Genomic DNA, 20,915 nt, shown 5'->3' on the forward strand with positions numbered 1-20,915 from the left:
ATAGGAATGCGCTAAATGCTAAAGATGCCCATAGGAATACATTAAAAAAACTATATATAATGTCCCAAACATAGGTTTTATATCCTCATAATTTTTTTTATAGAAATTCTAAATATTTTCAGGAGTATCATGAAGTCAATCTTATATCACCCTCATCAGACTAAGTGGGGTATAAATCAATTTTTTATGGGGATCATCAGATACTACTGCTTCTCACACCACAGGAACTCAGCGTTCCATATTCTGTTGAACAACGGTTGTGGCGCAAATCGTCATAGGATCACCCCTAGAAACTTTTTATTGTGCATTTGCAATATAAAACATTTATCCAAAAAGGTGTTTAGTAAAACAGCGTCTTTTATCTTTATCCAAAGATATGCATAATGGAAACATCCACACTAATCTTTCCTTTCTCAAACGGCAGCGACTTTTAACCACAGGAGAACCTCCGCTGACTTGGCCAGGTTTCGAAAAAAAAAAAACTTCCTCAGGGAAGACTCTAGCACCATGGTACACACGCTCCTGCATAGATGCAGGAGCGTGCGTACCATGGAACTATGACGGTTTGGGACATCCTATATAATTCTCACCTCCAATGTTCTGACTTGCCTGGGACTGTGGCTTATTCCGAGTTGGTCTGCTAGGCTCCATAGATCAGGCTGACATCACTGTAGCCATTATGATGTCAACTTCAGAACCCGGGGGGAAAAAACATGCCTCACAGCTGATCCATGTCCAGAGGAGGGTCGCTGGACATGGGTGGCTGGAGGGGGGACAGGGGAGAGAGGAGGGTCGCTGGATATGGGTGGCTGGAGGGGGGACAGGGGAGAGAGGAGGGTCGCCTGACATGGGTGGCTGGAGGGGGGGCAGGGGAGAGAGGAGGGTCGCTGGACATGGGTGGCTGCAGGGGGGCAGGGGGTCGCTGGACATGGGTGGCTGGAGGGGGGCAGGGGAGAGAGGAGGTTCGCTGGACATGGGTGGCTGCAGTGGGCGCAGGGGGAGAGGAGGGTCGCTGGACATGGGTGGCTGGAGGGGAGCCGAAGAAAACCTTGCTAGCGCCCGTTTCATTTGTGTCAGAAACGGGCCTTTTTTACTAGTTATATATAGTTTTCTTGTATTCAGGTCCCCACATATAAAATATACGGTCCTTTAATTGGAACATAGGAATACATTGGCATCTCTAGCGTTTAGCGCAAGCCTATTTTTAGCACGCACTAAAAATGTCAGCACGCCTTAGTGAAAGACCCCCATAATGTACAGCAATACGTTCCTCAAAACCGTCCATCACATTAAACATCATTAGAAAAAGCTTGGTGGATTAAGTGAGCCTTTAATCGCTAATTAAAACTAGACAAACAAGTAATTTGTCCTAGCTCTAGGGGAAGACCGTTCCATATTGTAGACCCAGCAATAAAAAAAACATGCAAGAATGGCCCTCTCTAGACGGACCGAGTGAAAGGAAGGACCATCCAATAAGCACTTTCCTTGTGATCCAAGAGATCAGAATAGACAATATTATACCTTTACGCATGTAGAGATGCTCAACAGGGCATCATTGTGTAAAGGTTAAAAAACTAATGACAGTATTTTAAAACATATTCGCCACCACACTAGTAACCGGTGTAATTTAACTAGTTTGGGAGCGATATGTTCTGTCCTGTCCAATCACACGCGTGGCGGAATTTTGTGCAACTTGCAAAGCCCGTAATGAAGAATCATATACCCTGTAATGTACTGTACTCTATATTGTAGTTTGGTACGGCGGGAGGTGCTGTACTGCTGCAGGGAAAACTCTTCAGATGAGACGTGAAATTAAGGTCTTGCACTGGCAGCAAGACTCCAGCAATTCAGCATGGCTAAAAAAAAATTGTCCAACATTCCCCCTGCACTTGCTAACTGCAAACGTAGTGTGAGACAGTGGCTTAACAACAAATCAGAGAAAGCAAAATTAGATAGTTCCTTAAGATGTTTCATTCTCCCTAACCTGGTTATGCATTGATTTATATTGTAAATAATGTATTAGTCACTGTGACACTGTTGCAATTACTGAAATATTATTTGTTATGATTGCAGTAGCAATTACCAGAACATTATTTGTGATGCATCCAGTGCCAGTTGCCAAAATATTCATTGCAATGTAGCTAACTACAGATAAAGCAAAATTATTTTTCAAATGTGAATGTTTCAAGTCTGTTGTTGGAGCCGTTGACTTATGGGACCAAGTCTGACTAATGTGCTAGAAACATAGAAAAATGCAGATAAAGACCATTCTGCTTATTTTCGAACGAGAAAGCCGGCCATCTTCCGACACAAATCGGGGGGGATGGCCGGCCATCTCTCAAGTCCGGCGAAATCGGCATAATCGAAAGCCGATTTTGGCCGGCCTCAACTGCAGTCCGTCGCAGGAGCGGCTAAAGTTTAAGGGGGCGTGTTGGAGGCGTAGCGAAGGCGGGACGGGGCGTGGTTAACACATGGCCGCCCTCAGCCGATAATGGAAAAAAGAAGGCCGGCCCTGACGAGCATTTGGCCGGTTTTACTTGGTCCATTTATTTTTAGGACCAAGCCTCAAAAAGGTGCCCCACCTCACCAGATGACCACTGGAGGGAATCGGGGATGACCTCCCCGTACTCCCCCAGTGGTCACCAACCCCCTCCTAAAAAAACAAAAACATTTTTTGCCAGCCTCTATGCCAGCTTCAAATGCCATACCCAGCTCCATGACAGCAGTATGCAGGTCCCTGGAGCAGTTTTAGGGGGTACTGCAGTGCACTTCAGGCAGGCGGACCCAGGCTCATCCCTCCCCCACCTTACACTTGTGGTGGTAAATGGGAGCCCTCCAAAACCCACCCGAAACCCACTGTACCCACATGTAGGTGCCCCCCTTCACCCATAAAAGCTATGGTAGTGGTGTACAGTTGTGGGGAGTGGGTTTTAGGGGGGATTTGGGGGGCTCAGCACTCAAGGGAAGGGAGCTATGTACCTGGGAGCTATTAATGAAGTCCATTGCAGTGCCCCCTAGGGTGCCCGGTTGGTGTCCTGGCATGTGAGGGGGACCAGTGCACTACGAATGCTGGCCCCTCCCATGACCAAATCCCTTGGATTTGGCCGGGTTTGAGATGGCCGGCATCGGTTTCCATTATCGGCGAAAACCGATGCCGGCCACCTCAAACCTGGCCATCTCTGACATTTGACCGGCCCCGACCGTATTATCGAAACGAAAGATGCCTGGCCTAATACGGTTCGGGACAGCTCTTTACGGTGCCGGCCTTAGAGATGTCCGCCCATATAGATGGCCGGCGCTGTTCGATTATGCCCCTCCATATGACCTATCCAGTCTGCCCATCCATGCCATCTACTCTCCCTTTCGCTCCCTTAGAGATTTTACGTACTTGTCCCAAGTTTTTTTTGAATTCAGATACAGTTTTTGTCTCCAACACCTCCACTGGGAGGCCGTTCCACAAATTCACCACCCATGAGGAAGTATGTCCTTCCTGAGTCTATCCCCTCTCACCTTCATCCTATGCCTCCTCATTCCAGAGCTTCCTTTCAATTGAAAGAGTCGCCTCCTGTGCATTTATGCCACATAGGTATTTAAACGTCTATCATATCTCCCCTCTCCCACCTTTCTTCCAAAGTATACATATTGAGATCTTTAAGTCTGTCCCTATATGCCTTATGACCATTTTAGTAGCCACCCTCTGGACCAACTCCATCCTGTTTATATCTTTTTGGAGGTGCGGTCTCCAGAATTGTATACAATATTCTAAATGAGATCTCACCAGAGTTTTATAAAGGGGCATCATCACCTTTTTCCTACCGGCCATTCCTCTCCCTATGCACCCAAGCATCCTTCTAGCTTTCACCATTGCCTTTTCTATCTGTTTGACTGATCTATCTGTCCAGCCACAAATAAGGCACAGACCGTAGAAGTCTGCCCAGCACTGGCCTTGTTCTCCAGCTTCTGAAGTTGTCATCGAAGCCCCACTCCAGTCTATCCAAATCTGTGCAGCCACGATCAAGGTAAACACCTTAGAACTCTGCCCAGCACTGGCCTTGTTTTCCAGCTTCTGAAGTTGTCATCGAAGCCCCACTCCAGCCCATCTAAATCTGTCCAGCTCCAATCAAGGCAAAGACCTTAGAAGTCTGCCCAGCACTGCCCTTGCTCTCCAGCTACTGAAGCTGAATCTGTCCAATCACGTTCAGCACACAGACTGTAGAAGTCTGCCCAGCACTGATCTATCTGTCCAGCCACAATTAGAGCACAGACCACAGAAGTCTTCCCAAATTACAGAGCCTATTCAAAAGCATGGATTAATGAGACAAACCTGCTTATTTTTGAAGGAGATGGCTAGCCATCTTCCAACACAAATCGGGAGATGACCGGCCATCTCCTAAACCCGGCCAAATCGGTATAATCGAAAGCCGATTTTGGCCAGCTCCAACTGCTTTCTGTCGCAGAACCAGCCAAAGTTAAAAGGGGCGTGTCATCAGGGTACGGAAGGTGGGACGGGGCGGCCGATAATGGAAAAAAGAAGGCCAGCTCTGACGAGCATTTGGGCGGCTTCACTTGGTCCATTTATTTTTAGGACCAAGCCTCAAAAAAGTGCCCAAGTTGACCAGATGACCACCGGAAAAAAATCGGAGATCACCTCCCCTTAAATGGCAGATGACGTTTAATGTGAGCAAGTGCAAAGTGATGCATGTGGGAAAGAGGAACCCGAATTATAGCTACGTCATGTAAGGTTCCATGTTAGGAGTCACAGACCAAGAAAGGGATCTAGGTGTCGTCGTTGATGATACGTTGAAACCTTCTGCTCAGTGTGCTGCTGCGGCTAAGAAAGCAAATAGAATGTGAGGTATTATTAGGAAAGAAATGGAAAACAAAAATGAGGATGTTATAATGCTTTTGTATCGCTCCATGGTGCGACCGCACCTCCAATATTGTGTTCAATTCTGGTCGCCGCATCTCAAAAAAGATATAGTAGAATTAGAAAAGGTGCAGAGAAGGGCGATGAAAATGATAAAGGGGATGGGACAACTTTCCTATGAGGAAAGGCTAAAGCGGCTAGGGCTCTTCAGCTTGGAGAAAAGGCGGCTAAGGGGAGATATGATAGAGGTCTATAAAATAATGAGTGGAATTGAATGGGTAGATGTGAAGGGTCTACGCTTTCCAAAAATACTAGGACTAGGGGGCATGCGATGAAGCTACAATGTAGTAAATTTAAAAAGAATCGGAGAAAATGTTTCTCCACTCAACATATAATTAAACTCTGGAATTCGTTGCCAGAGAATGTGGTAAAGGCGGTTAGCTAAACGGAGTTTAAAAAAGGTTTGGAGAGCTTCCTAAAGGAAAAGTCCATAGACCATTATTAAACGGACTTGGGGAAAATCCACTATTTCTGGGATAAGCAGTATAAAATGTTTTGTACTTTTCTGGGGATCTTGCCAGGTATTTGTGACCTGGATTGGCCACTGTTGGAAACAGGATGCTGGGCTCGATGGACCTTTGGTCTTTCCCAGTATGGCAATACTTATGTACTTCTCCCCCCAGGAAAAATTTAAAAACCCCGCTGTGAAGAAGGCTGGCTAATAAACAGGTTTTATTGAACTATTTACATAGACCTCTATATACAGCAAGAAATGAGGATTTCTTATCACATTAACTCAGTTACCACAAACAGTTACCAACAGTCTTGTTACCTAACCTCTTAAACCAGTATATCAAATACTTTCTAATTTGTGCACTTGAACCAACAGCATTAGGCTTTAACCAGATCTTCAGATCCAGTAATCTGTAGTTTTAAGACCATTTCAGTCTTGATTGCCAGGGTAGAAGATGTAAGCATCTACCAGTGTCATACCTGTTCAACAAGGCATACCACAATGAACCATCCTAATTACCAGACAATGAAACTCAAGCCTGAACTGGATAAAACCTAACTATCATTACTTGACTACCAAGGTCTACTCTACCACGAATGAACCTTTACGCAATACCACTTTATATCTTATTCTGAATATGAACTCTTTACACTTGACTGCTAATCTACTATGTCAATCATGATCTTAATGTAATACCACTTGTATCTCTCACTCTGGAAACGGTGATTGTGATGACAGAACAATATAAGCCACATTGAGCCTGCAAATAGGTGGGAAAATGTGGGATACAAATGCAACAAATAAATACATAATTAAATACCTAGGTTTGCTGCCACCTGGGGGCAGGTCATTGCTTCGACCCCTCCCCCACCCCCTGAAGCACATCACCACCACCACCCCCCTACGAAATGCATCATCCTCTCCACCTGGGGGTGCATGAAGCAGTTGCATGGCTGTCAGCTCCGCTGGTTCCTTGCTCTGCCTCGGAACAGTAAGTAACATCAGAGGGGGCAGGGAATTGGCAGAGCCAACAGCTGCGCGATTGCTCCGTGCACCCCCTTGCTGCCTGCACCCGGGGCGGACTGCCTCCATGGCCCCACCCTTGGTGCACTACTGGCCCCTACTGCTTCCTTAGTTAAGTCAGTGTGTGGGCGTGGCTATGTTGCCTAGGTCCCTGCTGTCCTTTCCTTGCAAGTCAAACCTCTCCCATTCCTCTCTGATCTCACCCCTCCACTAAGACTTCTTGGGTTGGTGGCTGCTGGACTTCCAGGCTGGCTAAGCCTGTCCCTGCTGTGGCTTCCTGTAAGCTTTCCATGGGCTCTGACTGCTGTCTGTCCTCCCAAGAGCTGTCTTCTGCTGGGCTCCTAGTACTGGCCATACCCAGGGAGTCTTCTCCCTTGCTGGGCCCCAAATGCTGATTGCACCCCAGAGGTCTTGCCCCTCATTGGGCCCCTAGTACCGATTGCACTCTGGAGGCCCTGTCTCTCACTGGTTCTCTCTTCAACAGCTTCTGGGGTATCTCCCTGCTGGGATTCAGGCTTTCCAGCCCTTAACAAGGATCTGCAACCACCAGTAACAGGGTTCCCCATTAGAAGGCTACCTCATCTCTTCTCGGCCCTAGGCACCAATAGTGCCCCTGCCCTGCGTACCATTTTATTGTGCCCTGAGCTGCCCCCAAAGGCCTCCATACCTTGAGTGATACTCTCAAGGGCTTCTGTTCCTTCTTCTGCCCTGAGCTGCTCCCAAGGGCTGCCACTCTTCTTATTATCAAGAGAGCCTCCAAGACTACTTATCTGCTGGGGTTCAGTATTATCAGCCCTTAACAGAGCTCTGCAACCACCAGTAACAGGTTTCCCCATTAGAAGGCTACCTCATCTCTTCTCGGCCCTAGGCACCAATAGTGCCCCTGCCCTGCGTACCATTTTATTGTGCCCTGAGCTGCCCCCAAAGGCCTCTATGCCTTGAGTGATACTCTCAAGGGCTTCTGTTCCTTCTTCTGCCCTGAGCTGCTCCCAAGGGCTGTCACTCTTCTTATTATCAAGAGAGCCTCCAAGACTACTTATCTGCTGGGGTTCAGTATTATCAGCCCTTAACAGAGTTCTGCAACCACCAGTAACAGGGTTTCCCCTCTAGAGGGCTATTTCCCATCTTAGCCAGAAGGTAAAACCATTCACCAAAGTGTACACATAACCAGAACCAACTCTCCCCCCTCCCCCCTCCTCCTTTAGGAAGGCCACCATTCTCTCCCTCCCCTGAACTCATGGGGAACAGATGTCTAATTCCCTTATTCTGATCCAGTTATCTCCATTCAGTGTGCATGCATTATTTATCCCACAAGCTTTATTCCCTTCAGTGAATCGATCCCCTCAAAACGTGTAGAAGTGCTCCCAGCAGCCTGTCTGTCTTCTGCCATTTGCATGCAGGCAGAGCTGTGGGGCCCATCCCTCTCCTGCAAAAGTAACAGTGATCCAACAGCCAGGTTTCTGAGCAGCTCTACCAGGTAAGCAAACTGACAGTTCACCTTAGAAAGAAGAATAAACCTGTTTGTGTTTTAAAAGCACTTTGCCAAGATTTCTTCTCTCCCCTTTAATTCTCATTAAACCCACCGCACAGGGGGTGGGGGTTCATTCATAACTAATTATTGCCTGGTTCGTGCCCCATAGGGCGAATGCACTTTCTAGTTATGACGTTCTTGAATCTCTCAGGGAAGTTTTAGTTGCTGTAGTAAATGAAGACAGAATAAAACAGCAGGCCTTCAAGTACCTCTAAAATCCGGAGATTGAGGGAAGGTGGGTGACAGGATGGACGAACGTATTTCTCACAAAAGAAGTGCTTCTAATATTTATCCCTGATTTCAAATAGAAAAACCCTTGCCATGTTCATCAGGTAACGTTCAGTTCTGAATTACAGAGGTTTTTTTTTTTAGTCATTCCCGGGTTGTTGTGGTTTGGAGGGTTTTATCTGCATTTGGCTCCACCGAGAGCACTCAGAGTGTAGTGGGAATATTGATTTTGAATTATTATTCCACTGACGGGTCTTTATGTATTGAACAGGAAATCCATTAGCAGCCGTTTGTCTGCCTGAACACCCCAGTAACTGCTGTTTTTCGTTTTTTGTGTGTGTTTTCTTCCTAGATCTGAAGCCATGGGTGTCGAATTTCACTTATGCAGGTGTGCAGGACTTTTCACAGCTGGCCTTGGACGTCAACAGAAATCAGCTCATTGTGGGGGCAAGGTAAATCTAAAGGTTCAATTAAAGGTGGATTGATGCTTTTTGAACTCTTGCCTGGCAGGTGATTAGTTGGAAAGATGTTATTTGCCTTTGACTAGACAGAGGTCACAGGATAGCAGGGCCCAGCCCCGTTGGCTTTGGGATAGCTAACACAGCATTTAAGGACTGAAAGGGTTTTCTTATCTGGGAGAAGGGACTGCATTGTCCTCTTTTGAGAGCATGCCATGCAGTTTGCATTCAGGTTACACTGTTTTAATTGGCATCCATCAGACTCTTAAGCTATTGTATTACCGAGTAGGTATTTCAGTGCAGAAGAAGGTTGGAAAGCAAGAATAAGGGGGAGGTGCAGGACTGTCACTAGTGATACTGACTCATGAATGAATGCATTTGACTGACGCTGAGTCATGAATGAATGTGGTTACCATTTATACAGCACTTAAACCACATCATTGACAACACGACAGAGGTGAGTAATATTTTCGTAAGTATTTCGCTAGTGTGATAGGCTATGAGCATGCTTCCCTTCATATATCAGCATGCATACTCTCTTATTTTTGAATAACATTGTGATCTGGGGGAGAAAGAAGCATGTAATCTCTAGATTATGTTCAGGCGCATAAACATTTAAGTTGCTAGTCCACAACATAAATGTATGCACTGTCACATAAATGTTCACGCACCTGTTTCGACCCACTGATAGTTTAGACATTTATTTTTCTAAAATTGATATTCATGCCACACGTAACCAGCGCATAAATGTCCATTTTCTCATGCATTTTAGAACTGGCTCTACATTGGCGGATCCTGTTCTAAAATACTTGAGATGTCCCAACCTGGATGTCTCAATTCTGATTTGAATGTCCTTTCTAAAATGCCGCTTCACATCTCCAAAATCAAGCTTCTACGTAGCTGTGAAACAAAAAGCGAAAACGGGAAGAATATCACAGCAACGATCCAAGTTCCTTTTTTCTCTCCTGGTCCCAGGCAGGGTTCTTCTCTCTGCGCCCTCCAGAGGCCCGGGCCCGGGGACTTTTGTCCCCCCTGTCCCTCCCTCTCGGCGGCCCTGATCCAGGTCACAAATTCCTGGCAAGATCCCCCAAAAAGTTCAATAAATCTTATGCTGCTTATCCCAGAAATAAGCAGTGGATTTTCCCCAAGTCAATTTAATAATGGTCTATGAACTTTTCCTTTAGGAAGCCGTCCAGACCTTTTTAAAACCCCGCTAAGCTAGCCACCTTTACCACATTCTCTGGCAACAAATTCCAGAGTTTAATTACACGTTGAGTGACAACAAATTTTCTCTGATTCATATTAAATTTACTACTTTGTAGCTTCATCACATGCCCCCTAGTCCTAGTATTTTTGAAAAGCGTAAATAAATGATTCACGTCTACCTGTTCCACTCCACTCCTTATTTTACAGCTTAACAAGCTAATCAGCATTGATAACAGCACTTAACAAGCAATAATGAGCTCTAATTGGCAATAATTAGAATTTATGCGCAGAACTCGCTAAGCGCATTCTGTAATGAACTGCATCTAAATTCTAAAGCACTCAGTTCAGAAGGGGCATGGCTATAGGCGGGGTAATTGGCATTCCATGGGCGGTTTCAAATTTACACACATAATTATCCTATATAATAATTCTCACCATCAACGTTCTAATGTGGGATTGCCTGTGTCCGTGGCTCCTGGAGTTGCTGAGCTAGGCTCCGTAGCCAGGATGACGTCACTCACACTAACAGCTGATTCCCCCTGCCTGGGAATCAGCTGTCAGTGCGCCGCTCCCTGCCGCTTCGGAGCAAGTGGCAGGGAGTGGCACATCAAAAAACTACAAGCGCGGCACCACAGAACCCCCCCCCCCTCGGTGCATCACCCAAGCCCCCTCCCCGCCAAGCACATCAAACACCCCCTCCCCCCACCCGAAGCACATCAACATCCCCCCCCCCCCCCCCACACACACATGTCATGGTCTCCCTCCCTCCCAGATCCCCGAGTTTCACGGTCTGCCTCCCACTTCCAGGATCCCCCCTTGCTCACAGTTCCAGGATTGTCGTGCCTCCTTTCCTCCCTCCCTCCCATCCACTGCCAGCCCCCCCTCCTTACAAATTTTTAAAGTCTCAGTTACCCAGTCGGGGTTACGGCGGACAACGGTGGCGGCACCGGCAGCAACATCGGTAAACGGCGTACAGGCTCGGCCCGTCTGTCTCTCAGCTCTGGTCCCGCCCTTGCGGAAACAGGAAATGAGGGCGGGACCAGAGCTGACAGAGACGGCTCGAGCCTGTACACCGTTTACTGATGCTGCTGCTGCCGCCGCCGCCGCCGTCGTCCGCCGTAACCCCGACTGGGTAAGTGAGACTTCAAAAATTCGTAAGCAGTGGGGCTGGCAGCGGACAGGAGGGAGGGAGGAAGGAAGGCACAACGACCCTGGAACTGTGAGCAAAACGATCCTCAAACTTTGGCATCCATTGCCTCAGAACCAAAGAGGGAAACAGTCAGGAAGCGAGTGTCAGAGAAACGTGAAGATGAGTTCAAAAAAGAAGGCAAAATTTATAGATTTTCGGACTCAGGAGGATGATGATGAAAACAACTTGGAACGGAAACTCTACTCAGCAAATGTAGTTTCTTCCAAGTAATGGATGTGCAATAACCTTTTTTTTTCTTCTTTGATTTAATTCAACTAAATTTCTGCAGGATGGGGTATGGGGAGCAAGTTTTGCATTTTGTGCCCTGATCTATCAGTGTAATTTAATTCTATTGTGGTATGAGATTCCAGCCCAAAGAAGGTCAAAACATCTGTTGTATCTAATTATTATGGTATGATATGGTACCAGTAACAGTACTATGAATGCTTAGGATTAAAGAGCTGTTTCACCTCCCCCCCCCCCCCCCCCCCCCCCCCACACACACACACCAGATACAGGATGCTTGGAAATGTATTTAGCTGAACAATGTGTATACTTTTTCTTAGAAAACTAATGTATATTTTTAATCAAACAAATACACTCAACAGGGAGGCGGAAAAACAATAGGACATGAAATGTTTACTATTTCCCTGAATTTTTTCATGGGTTGGTATCTCACACACACAGCGAATCACTCTCTCTCTCACACACAGCCTCGCTGTGTCTCTGTGTGTGACACACACACACACACACACACACAATCAATCAATCAACATTCTGTCTTTCTCCCTCACACACACACTCTGTCACAATCTATCTCTCTCTCACTCACACACACACATACACATTTGTCACACACAATCGCTCATTCACTCTCTCTCTCACACACAGTCACTGTCAAACACACTCTGTCAAACATACACACTCAAAGGAAAACCTTGCTAGTGTCCGTTTCATTTCTTACAGAAACGGGCCTTTTTTTTACTAGTAATTATATAATATGGCCCAGTGCGCGTAAATCTACGCACAGTGATTTATGCCACATTTTCATTGGTGTAAATGGAGGCACATAGTTTTAGGTGCTGGGATATCAACTAAGCATATTATTATATACCAAACCTAAATACCCAGAGTACCTGAATGAAACTCACCTTGCGCTACTACTGAAAAAGGTGTGAGCAAAATCTAAATAAATAAATAAAAATCTAGGCATTGCTTATAGAATACGCTTAGGCGGAAATGTTTACTGCACGGATTTTTTTGGGCACCTTATATAGAATCTGGCCCTATGCCTTTAAATTTATGCTTGCCATTCATTTGCTCAGATTTATAAGCTTAATTTAGGTGCCTTGCCTAAAGCCCTGACTTTTTTTCCCCAGCATAAATCCACCTCTGTTGACACCCATTTTTTCGGTTTCTAAATTTACATATCATAGTAAAATACATAGTAGATGATGATAAACGCATAACATATGATATGACACAATCTATCTTTGCCATTTATGGGACATAGACCGTAGACGTCTGTCCAGCACTGGTCCTCAGCTGTTGGAGTTGAGGTTGAAGCCCACTCCAGCCTAACCAGATTTCTCAAGTCTTAATCGGGTCACAGACCATAGACGTCTACCCAATTACTGAAGTTTTGCCATCTAAGCACTGCTAAGTTTTGTTTTAATTCCATTCTCTTTCCATATAGGAAATTTAGGAGTTTAGTGAAAGTTTGAGCATAAATTTAAGTACTCAGTCCTAGTAAACTTTCAATGAGACCAAATTAGGAGCTTAGCTTTCAAAATTAGAAACATCAATCCTTTGAATATTGGCCTCATTCTGTTTTAGACAGAGAGTGTATATTTTTGCAGTTGTACTGAATATAATGTTTTCTTTTCGTTCCAGGAACTACCTCTTCAGACTAAGCCTCAACAATTTGTCTCTTATTCAGGTACGTTGATTTCATTTCCCTGCTGCTGTTTTCCAGGAGGGTTTTTGCCAAGGACATTCTCAGAAGTGCTTGATGGGTGGCAGAATATGGTTTTAATTGTGTTGTTTGCCTGCCATTCAAAGGATGAAGAGGCGAATTCCATGCTTGTCCTTTTGTGTATGTCCTGCTCTCTCTTACTCCCCTCCTTCCCTCCTCCGGGTCGGAGTTCTTTTTCAATGGGCAGGTGCCAAAAATATGGCATCTGAAATAAACAAAGCAGGGCTGTGTGATGGATAGCTAGTACAGATTTAACTGAGACAATAAAAGAAAGAAATCCTTGGCTTCCACTGGCGGAGGTCAGCTGTTTCGTGGTTAAGCCCCTTCTCCTCTTGTCCATCACCGTTTCCAGCTTTTGTTAGCCCCTTGTGAGTGTGGAATGCCGAGGCGCTTTGTTTTGCTGAATACCTCGGTAGGCAAAAGAAAAAGACAAGAACAAGACCAAACTTGTAGCCATTCTGTGGACGAACTGAACTATTTGCAGATGTGTTCTGCTTGGTACTACTGTACTGACTGCAATGGAAAGAGACACCGTTTTTTGGGGGTGGGGAGATTTTCTATGATCACCAGAAGGTAACAGAAAAGTGTGTCTTTTTGAACATTGTATTGGGGTAAAGTTCTGCGAGTGCACAAACAAAACAAACATCAGTCAAGTGGTAATGCATGATGCACGGTTACAAAAATGCAAGACCATAACGTTACTGTGAAGAAACGGTGTGTTTTAAGTCTGTAAAATGTATTGGATATTTTCCTGCCTAAATTAATTCTGAAGAGTATTTCTCTAGTTTGGCCAGCAGATGGTGCATGTTTATGCTTAAAGCTGTTACAAAGGACTGACTTCTCTTTCTTTTAATTTGGCACACATGTAATAGGAAGTGCCTGTAGTGATGTAACCAGGTTTTATTTGAAACTTGATTGTTCTGAGCTCTGATTGGCCTGGGATTTGAAATTACCCAGCAGATACTGGCTGTTGTTTCAGCCTGGGAGAAGTGAGAGAGAAATCTTTTTGCTGAAGCTCTGTGAACAGATATATGCCATGATCTACCCTGGTACTTTCTAGGAAGTAAGCAAATGTTTAGTTAGTTTTATAATTGATCCATATTTCAGTTACCTGTTATTGTTTTGCTGATTGCACAGCTTTTGTGCATTGTTCAATTTTTAAGACAATAAATAATTGTTTATTGTCTCTGCCTGCCTGGACTGATAAAGAATCCTGGTGATTTGTGTGTTGGGTCTGTGAGTGCTTTTTGGGAACTGTGGGACCACTGGAAGTGTGACTCCAGTAACCTAGAAATCACTGGGGATAACTGGAGAGCTGGGGACTCGCCCAGAGGTGGTTGAGACCCAGTTGGTGGGAGGAGGGTGATAGTGTAGAGCACAAGCGGCAGGTTCAGGTGGACCTGAGCTGTGCTAGGAATAAACCCTCTAAGTGGCCACGGGGTAACCCCAGGCAGGTAGCTAGGTATTTTGTGACAGTTACCTGTTGAGAAATGCAGCTCTTACCTGTTGAACCAAATGTATGCAAGATGTATGCAAGTTGAACCAAATGTATGTAAGATTCAAGGGGTGGGGTAGTGGGGGGGGGGGGGGATTTATTGAAGAGTTTAGTTCCATTTATAGTTGGTGCATACTTACTGCTGGAGATGGTTGTGCGTCTTTTTTTTTTCAATAGTTGGTGTGTAAGAGGTGCTTTATATCAGCTACCAGTGAGATGTACCACAGTTTAGACTTGGGTTTAGGGATGGGGGAGGGAATGGGGTGGGGGGAGAGAGGGGGGTTGACAATAGCTTGCCGGAAACTTGATCTTTTATGTTGGGAGTGTTTCTCGGGGTTTGGTCTTAAATATGCTTCTGGTTGAAGACTGTGTGTATATGAGTAACACTATTTTATTCTTCTGGAACTTGGTATATGTTAACTAGGAAGGGGTGGGGGTGGGGTTAAATGGTCAAACGTTGGGTGACAGATGCCATTCTTGAATAGTCTTTATCTTTGTATAAGTGTTTAATTTGTATTGTCATCAATAAGAAATGTTGAAACATCAATGCAGCTCCCCAGGATCAAAGTCCACTGCAATAACCACTAGGCTACTCCTCCAATGGAGTATTGACCATTTATTTATTTATTATTTGTTAGATTTGTATCCCACATTTTCTCACCTATTTGTAGGCTCATTGGTGGCTTACATAGTACTGGAGACGCCTTTGGAGGCTCTGATGTGAACAAATACAGGGTGATGTTGTGGTAAGATCAAGTTCATGTGGCACAGCCACAATAGGGAATCGGAGAACGGAAGAGTTGTGTTATGTCCATTACGTGCTTTAGTTTGGTTGTGTTGCAGTGATTAGGCATTTAAGTTGGATCGGTAGGGTCTGCCTTTTTAAACAGGTTGGGTTTTAGTGATTTCCGGAATTTTAGGTGGTCATACGTCGTTTTCAAGGCTTTTGGTAATGCGTTCCACAGTTGTGTGCTTATGTAGGAAAAACTAGATGCGTAAGTTGTTTTGTATTTAAGTCCTTTGCAGCTTGGGTAATATTATAATAGTAACTCTAGTTGATTATTTCCTCTGTGCAAGAAAAAGTATATAAAACAGTAAAAATAATAATTACAACAACAACAAAAAAAGGTTCCCTGCTCTGTACGTCAGATTCTTCAAACCATGCTTGTCCTGCTCTATAAATCCATAGATGGTGTTGAATACTTACATTACACTATGCTAATAGAGCAAAAAACAATACAGGAAAAGATGGCTTCTAAATAGAAAATCAATTTACTTGAAGTGTACTTCAGGTACATTAACGCTGTGCCAGCTTCCGAACGCCATCACCAGACTTTAAATGCGATGCTCATTCCTGACAGACTGCCAGGAGCACAGAGGCTTGAGAAATAACGGCACGAAATAAGAAGGAAAATTGAAATGGACGAAGTTCCCCACAGTACTGCACCACTTTATGTCAGCTCGTTTTCAGAGTCAAACCGGTTATTCTCTTCCTATTTAGGACTTTTTCCAAACACTTCATTAAAATAAAATTCACTTCTGTTCTAGTTGTACGTTCCATTTTGTTGTTACTAGTAACTCCTACTAAAGAGATTTGGGGGTTATCCAAATACAGGTGCTTGCAAAAACAGAGCAGTGCACACTTATGAGGGTAAATTCTCAAAATGTCACTGATATTTAGGCGCTGGAATGATGTGCGCTAAGCGTGAATTCTGTAACAGCAGTTGTGTTTGCAACAGCTATTATAGAATACTAGCTTAAGTCTGCATTTACGCAGCTAACTTTAGGCGCGAGACTTAAGTTAGCTCAATGGCAGTGTTCTGCTCCCATATTTATGGAAGCAGGTTATGTTGTTATAAAGTGAGTATTATCTGTATTCATTTGCATTGTCTGGGACATAGATTAACACTGTATTTAGGACTGTTTCTCCTATAGTTTGCAGTTCCTGTGATTGACTCCTTGTGAGCTTTTCCTATTGGCTGTTAGCTCTGAGCTAGGATCAGCCCTCCCTCTCTGCTCCTGTGTGCTGTGTGAGAGAGTCCAGTTTTCCTTGCATGCCTTGGTGATCAGTAGCTGCTCTAGGGGGGCTGATCCCTGCTTAATCTACTGTAATTCCACCACGATTGTTTTACCATTTCTCAAAGTCATCTCCCCAAGTCATTCCCATTTATTTTCCCTGAGTAGCCTAGTGGTTAGTGCAGCGGACTTTGATCCTGGGGAACTGGGTTTGATTCCCACTGTAGCTCCTTGTGACTGTGGGTAAGTCACTTAACCCTCCATTAGCCCAGGTACAAAATAAGTACCTGTATATATGTAAACCGCTTTGAATGTAGTTGCAAAATACCACAGAAAGGCGGTATATCAAGTCCCATTTCCCTTTATTCCCCTTTGAGTGTTAACAGCTTTTCCTCTCAGCTGGGCTGAGGTTCTGGCCATCTCCTTGCCTCTGAGGTGGCCAGATACAGATTCTATGTGCAGAAAGCCACAATTCTTTTACAAGCAACTGAACTGTAAGTTGGCTTTTCTTTTTTGAGTACTACAATAAAGAAGATTTGCACAAGAATTAAGAGTCAAAGCTTCTACTTGGGGATGGTTTATGCTGGCTGTTTAAGCTACTCTATACTTTGCCTAGAACAGTACAGGCTGTGGTAAATGTTTGCGCCTAACTGTAGGCAGCTAGGCATGCAAATGATGGTATTCTATAACTCCCGTGTAACTGCCTGTCGTGCCCCCAATCTGCTGAGGCCCCTCCCAAGTTCACAAACCCCTAGAAATTGCATGCTCTGGAATTTGAACATGCAACTTATAGAATAGCGACTAAGAGCAGTTATGTGCATAAATGTTAGTGGGCGCCAATTAAGGCTAATTATGGTCAATAATGGGCCATTAACTCCAATTAATGGCCAATTATTGAATTGTTATATGCGGAATTGACCTCATTCTATAACTTTCAAAAACCAATTCACACAATCGTCAGACATTGGAGCATGCAATTATAGAATTAGGGGGTGAAGATGCCTAGGATACGGGTGGGGGGAGGGGTAAGAAAGCACTTACTTAGGTGCTATTTCATATATAAAAGTAGGCACCCAGCTTTCTTTATAAAATACTAGGGCTGGTGTATATGTCTGCATCAATATTTGTCATGTATGTGCATAAATTATAGTAATTTATAAGCTATGCACATACTTGTGTGCTTCACCCAAACTATACCCAAACCCCACCCCTGTGCTTGCCCACCAGCAACGTTCATGCCAACATGTCAAGCATAGTCTTTTCAACTTTCCAGTATTCTGTAAGGGGTCATTTATTTATTTATTTAGATCATTTATAGCCCGCCTATTACCACATAAAGCAGCCCCTAAGCGGCTTACAATGAACTAATGGAGCAGTTACAATGACAGTAGAGAGGGACCGGAGGAAGAAGGGAAGGGAATATTAATACAATATTTAATCAAATAAGTAGGCAATGAATAGAAAACAAAAAGAAGAGAAAGTAGGAGTCCAAAATCAGATCTTGACTCGCTGAGACACTCAAGGCAGGAAATCAGATCCTGCAAACACGACAGGAATGCGGGCAGTAGCCAACAGCTGGAATCAGCGAACCAGGAGGAAGCCGGGCCCCTTCGACGTGCAGCACTCTCCAAGCACGAAGCAGCCACAGAAGAGAAGACCAGCAGCCAACATCGCCAAGGACGACCACCCGAGTCCAGCAGCAGAGCCGAGAAGGCCACAAGATGCAGCATGCACAAATGATCTTCCCATCGCGGAGTGGAGCCAGACACAAGCAGCGCCACAGACCATCGTGAAGTGGAGCAGTTCAACAGAGAGGCCAAAGGAGAGCCAGGTCAGACAGACACTGGGAAGGAGCCAACCAACAATCGCACCATCATCCTGCATCGGGGGGAGCCGGTCCCCGCACCCCCGCTCCCAGCACCGGAACATCGATGCAACCGAGCACGCAGCCAGACCGCCGACATGACGGGCAAGGACGGAGAGCTGCCCACTCTGAAGCCCCGGTCCGAAAAAGGCGCCAAGGAGAAAAGCAGACCACCACGGCACCCAACGAAACTGGTTCGCGCGAAATCGGGCCAGTAATCAGCCAGACAACGGGACAGCTCCGCGATGTTATCCATGAATGTTGCCTTCAATTTAGGTGATCATCTATTTATCCTGATGATTTTGTCTTACCCATCTTGTCCAGTTGCTTCTACTACTTACCGTTTCAATACTGCTACTAGACCAGGGGTTGTCAAACCAGTTCTCAGGACACATCTAGCCACAATGAATGCATTGTATGCAGATCTATCTCATGCATATTCAATGTGGGTATCCTGAAAACCTGACTGGCTAGGTGTGTCCCAAGGACTGGGTTGAGAACCCCTGTACTAGACATATGCAGCGCTGGACACAAAATATGTATGAGACAATCAACAGAGCTCAACATATCTTACAATGTATTCAAGACAGATAAGGTGTGGAGGAGTGGCCTAGTGGTTAGAGCATGAGTCTTGAAATCCAGAGGTGGCCGGTTCAAATCCCACTGCTGCTCCTTGTGATCTTGGCCAAGTCACTTGACCCTCCATTACCTCAGGTACAAACTTAAATTGTGAGCCCTCCTGGGACAGAGAAATATCCAGTGTACCTGAATGTAACTCACCTTGAGCTACTACTGAAAAAGGTGTCAGGAAAATCTAAATAAACGTTACATTACAGTATACTTCTCAGGGGTGTAGCCACACCTCGCCGGGAGGGGGGTCCACAGCCCGAGTTGGGGGGGGGGCACTGTTTAGCCGCCCCCCCCGAGCTGCTGCCACATTAGATCCCCCTGCTGGCCTGCTGACGATCCCCTTGAACCCTCCCTCCCGCCACCAACCCTCCGTCGCCGCCCCATCAGATACCTTGTTTGCTGGCGGGGGTCCCCGAACCCCGTCAGCTGAAGAGAGTCTTCTTCAGCGCCGGAGTAGCGCCTTCGTTTAACTAAGTTCCTGGTGTGGGATCAGCTGTTTCTGACGCCTTACGTCCTGCACCGTGCATGTAGCCCCGTGCAGGACGTAAGGCATCAGAAACAGCTGATCACACCAGGAGCTTAGTTGAACGAAGGCGCTACTCCGGCGCTGAAGAAGACTCTCTTCGGCTGACGGGGTTCGGGGACCCCCGCCAGCAAACAAGGCATCTGATGCGGCAGTGACAGCAGGGGAGGGTTGGTGGCGGGAGGGGGGGTGTTCAAGGGGATCGTCGGCAGGGGGGTCAGGGCCTAATCTACAGGGGCCCAGGCCCCCTCATTCCCCACGTAGCTACACCACTGATGCTTCTATACCACTGATACCTTCAGGTTCAAAGCAGTTTACAAATTATTTAAAAAAAAGACAGTCTCCTGGGAAGCAAAAAAACTAGCTTTAACAAATTTCTTAAAAAGATAGGTTTTTACATTTTTCTTGAATAAGAAAAAAAGACAACTGAGCAGCAAAACATATGTTAAAACTACTCCAGGATCCTGTTGCTTGAACTGCAAGAAGACTCAAACATTTGAAATCTCTTTACATCCTTAATAGATGGAAGAACAGAAAGTGAATTATGAAATGATCTTCTGTCCCTATTAACAGAAATACATTTCTTATATTCTATTATATAAATTGGGCATTCACCATTTAAGATCTTATACAGAAAGCAAAAGCATCTGAACACAGTTCTCGCCAGTGTAATTCAGCAAGATGTGGGTAGATTTTATCCTGCATCTATAGTGAAAAAATTAATTGGATTGCAGTGTACTGGATTGTTTGCAATCGCTGGATAGCTTATCTAGGTGCACCCAAATAGATAAGATTACAAGAGTCCAATTTGGACAAAAAGCAACTTCTGTACCAATAATCTGAACTACTCAAATTCAAAATACTTTCTTATACTTCCTCAGAAGAAAGAAAAAGCTCTTATTCAAAGCATTAAGTTGAGAGTCAAACAGGATAAATAAGAGATTGGGGAGTAAATATGGGAATTATTAAAACTACATGGGTACTGAACAGATGAACAGGGGTCAAGAATTAAAAGCAGTCTCAAAAAGGGGAGCTTTTAGCCTAGATTTGAATACGGCTAGAGATGGAGCTTGATGTACTGACTCAAAAGTCTATCCAGGCCACTGGTGTGCTGGAGCCGGCTCTCCAGCTGGTTGTTAATATTTGTGACATTTTACGAGCCGGTTTGCCTCTCCTCCCCGCAAGCCGCAGGGTCCCAGCTCATACCTGAAAGGCAACCACCCTGGTGGTCTAGCAGATTCTTTGGGACAGGAAGGGCACCCAAGCTTTCTTGCCCGCTGCCTGCGCTGACCCTCCCGCTGCCGCATAGCTCTTTAAAAATGGCTGATGAGACCTCCAGCGGCGGTCTCGCAAGACTTCCACTGAAGTCCCCCGCCAGCCAAACCAGGGGCCCAGA

At 45.2% G+C, this 20,915-nt stretch overlaps 1 protein-coding gene across 1 annotated transcript in view; it reads left to right on the forward strand.

Moving 5' to 3' along the window:
- SEMA5B (semaphorin 5B) overlaps positions 1-20,915 on the forward strand; it is a gene marked incomplete in the record, with an annotated part of 415,784 nt that overhangs the window by 45,203 nt on the left and 349,666 nt on the right. Inside the window, 2 exon segments of the mRNA XM_030209426.1 lie at positions 8,516-8,615; positions 12,910-12,955. Of these exon segments, the coding sequence (XP_030065286.1) occupies positions 8,516-8,615; positions 12,910-12,955 (146 nt within the window).

This window comes from Microcaecilia unicolor, chromosome 7 (assembly GCF_901765095.1).
Source record: "Microcaecilia unicolor chromosome 7, aMicUni1.1, whole genome shotgun sequence".
Lineage (NCBI taxonomy): Eukaryota > Metazoa > Chordata > Amphibia > Gymnophiona > Siphonopidae > Microcaecilia > Microcaecilia unicolor.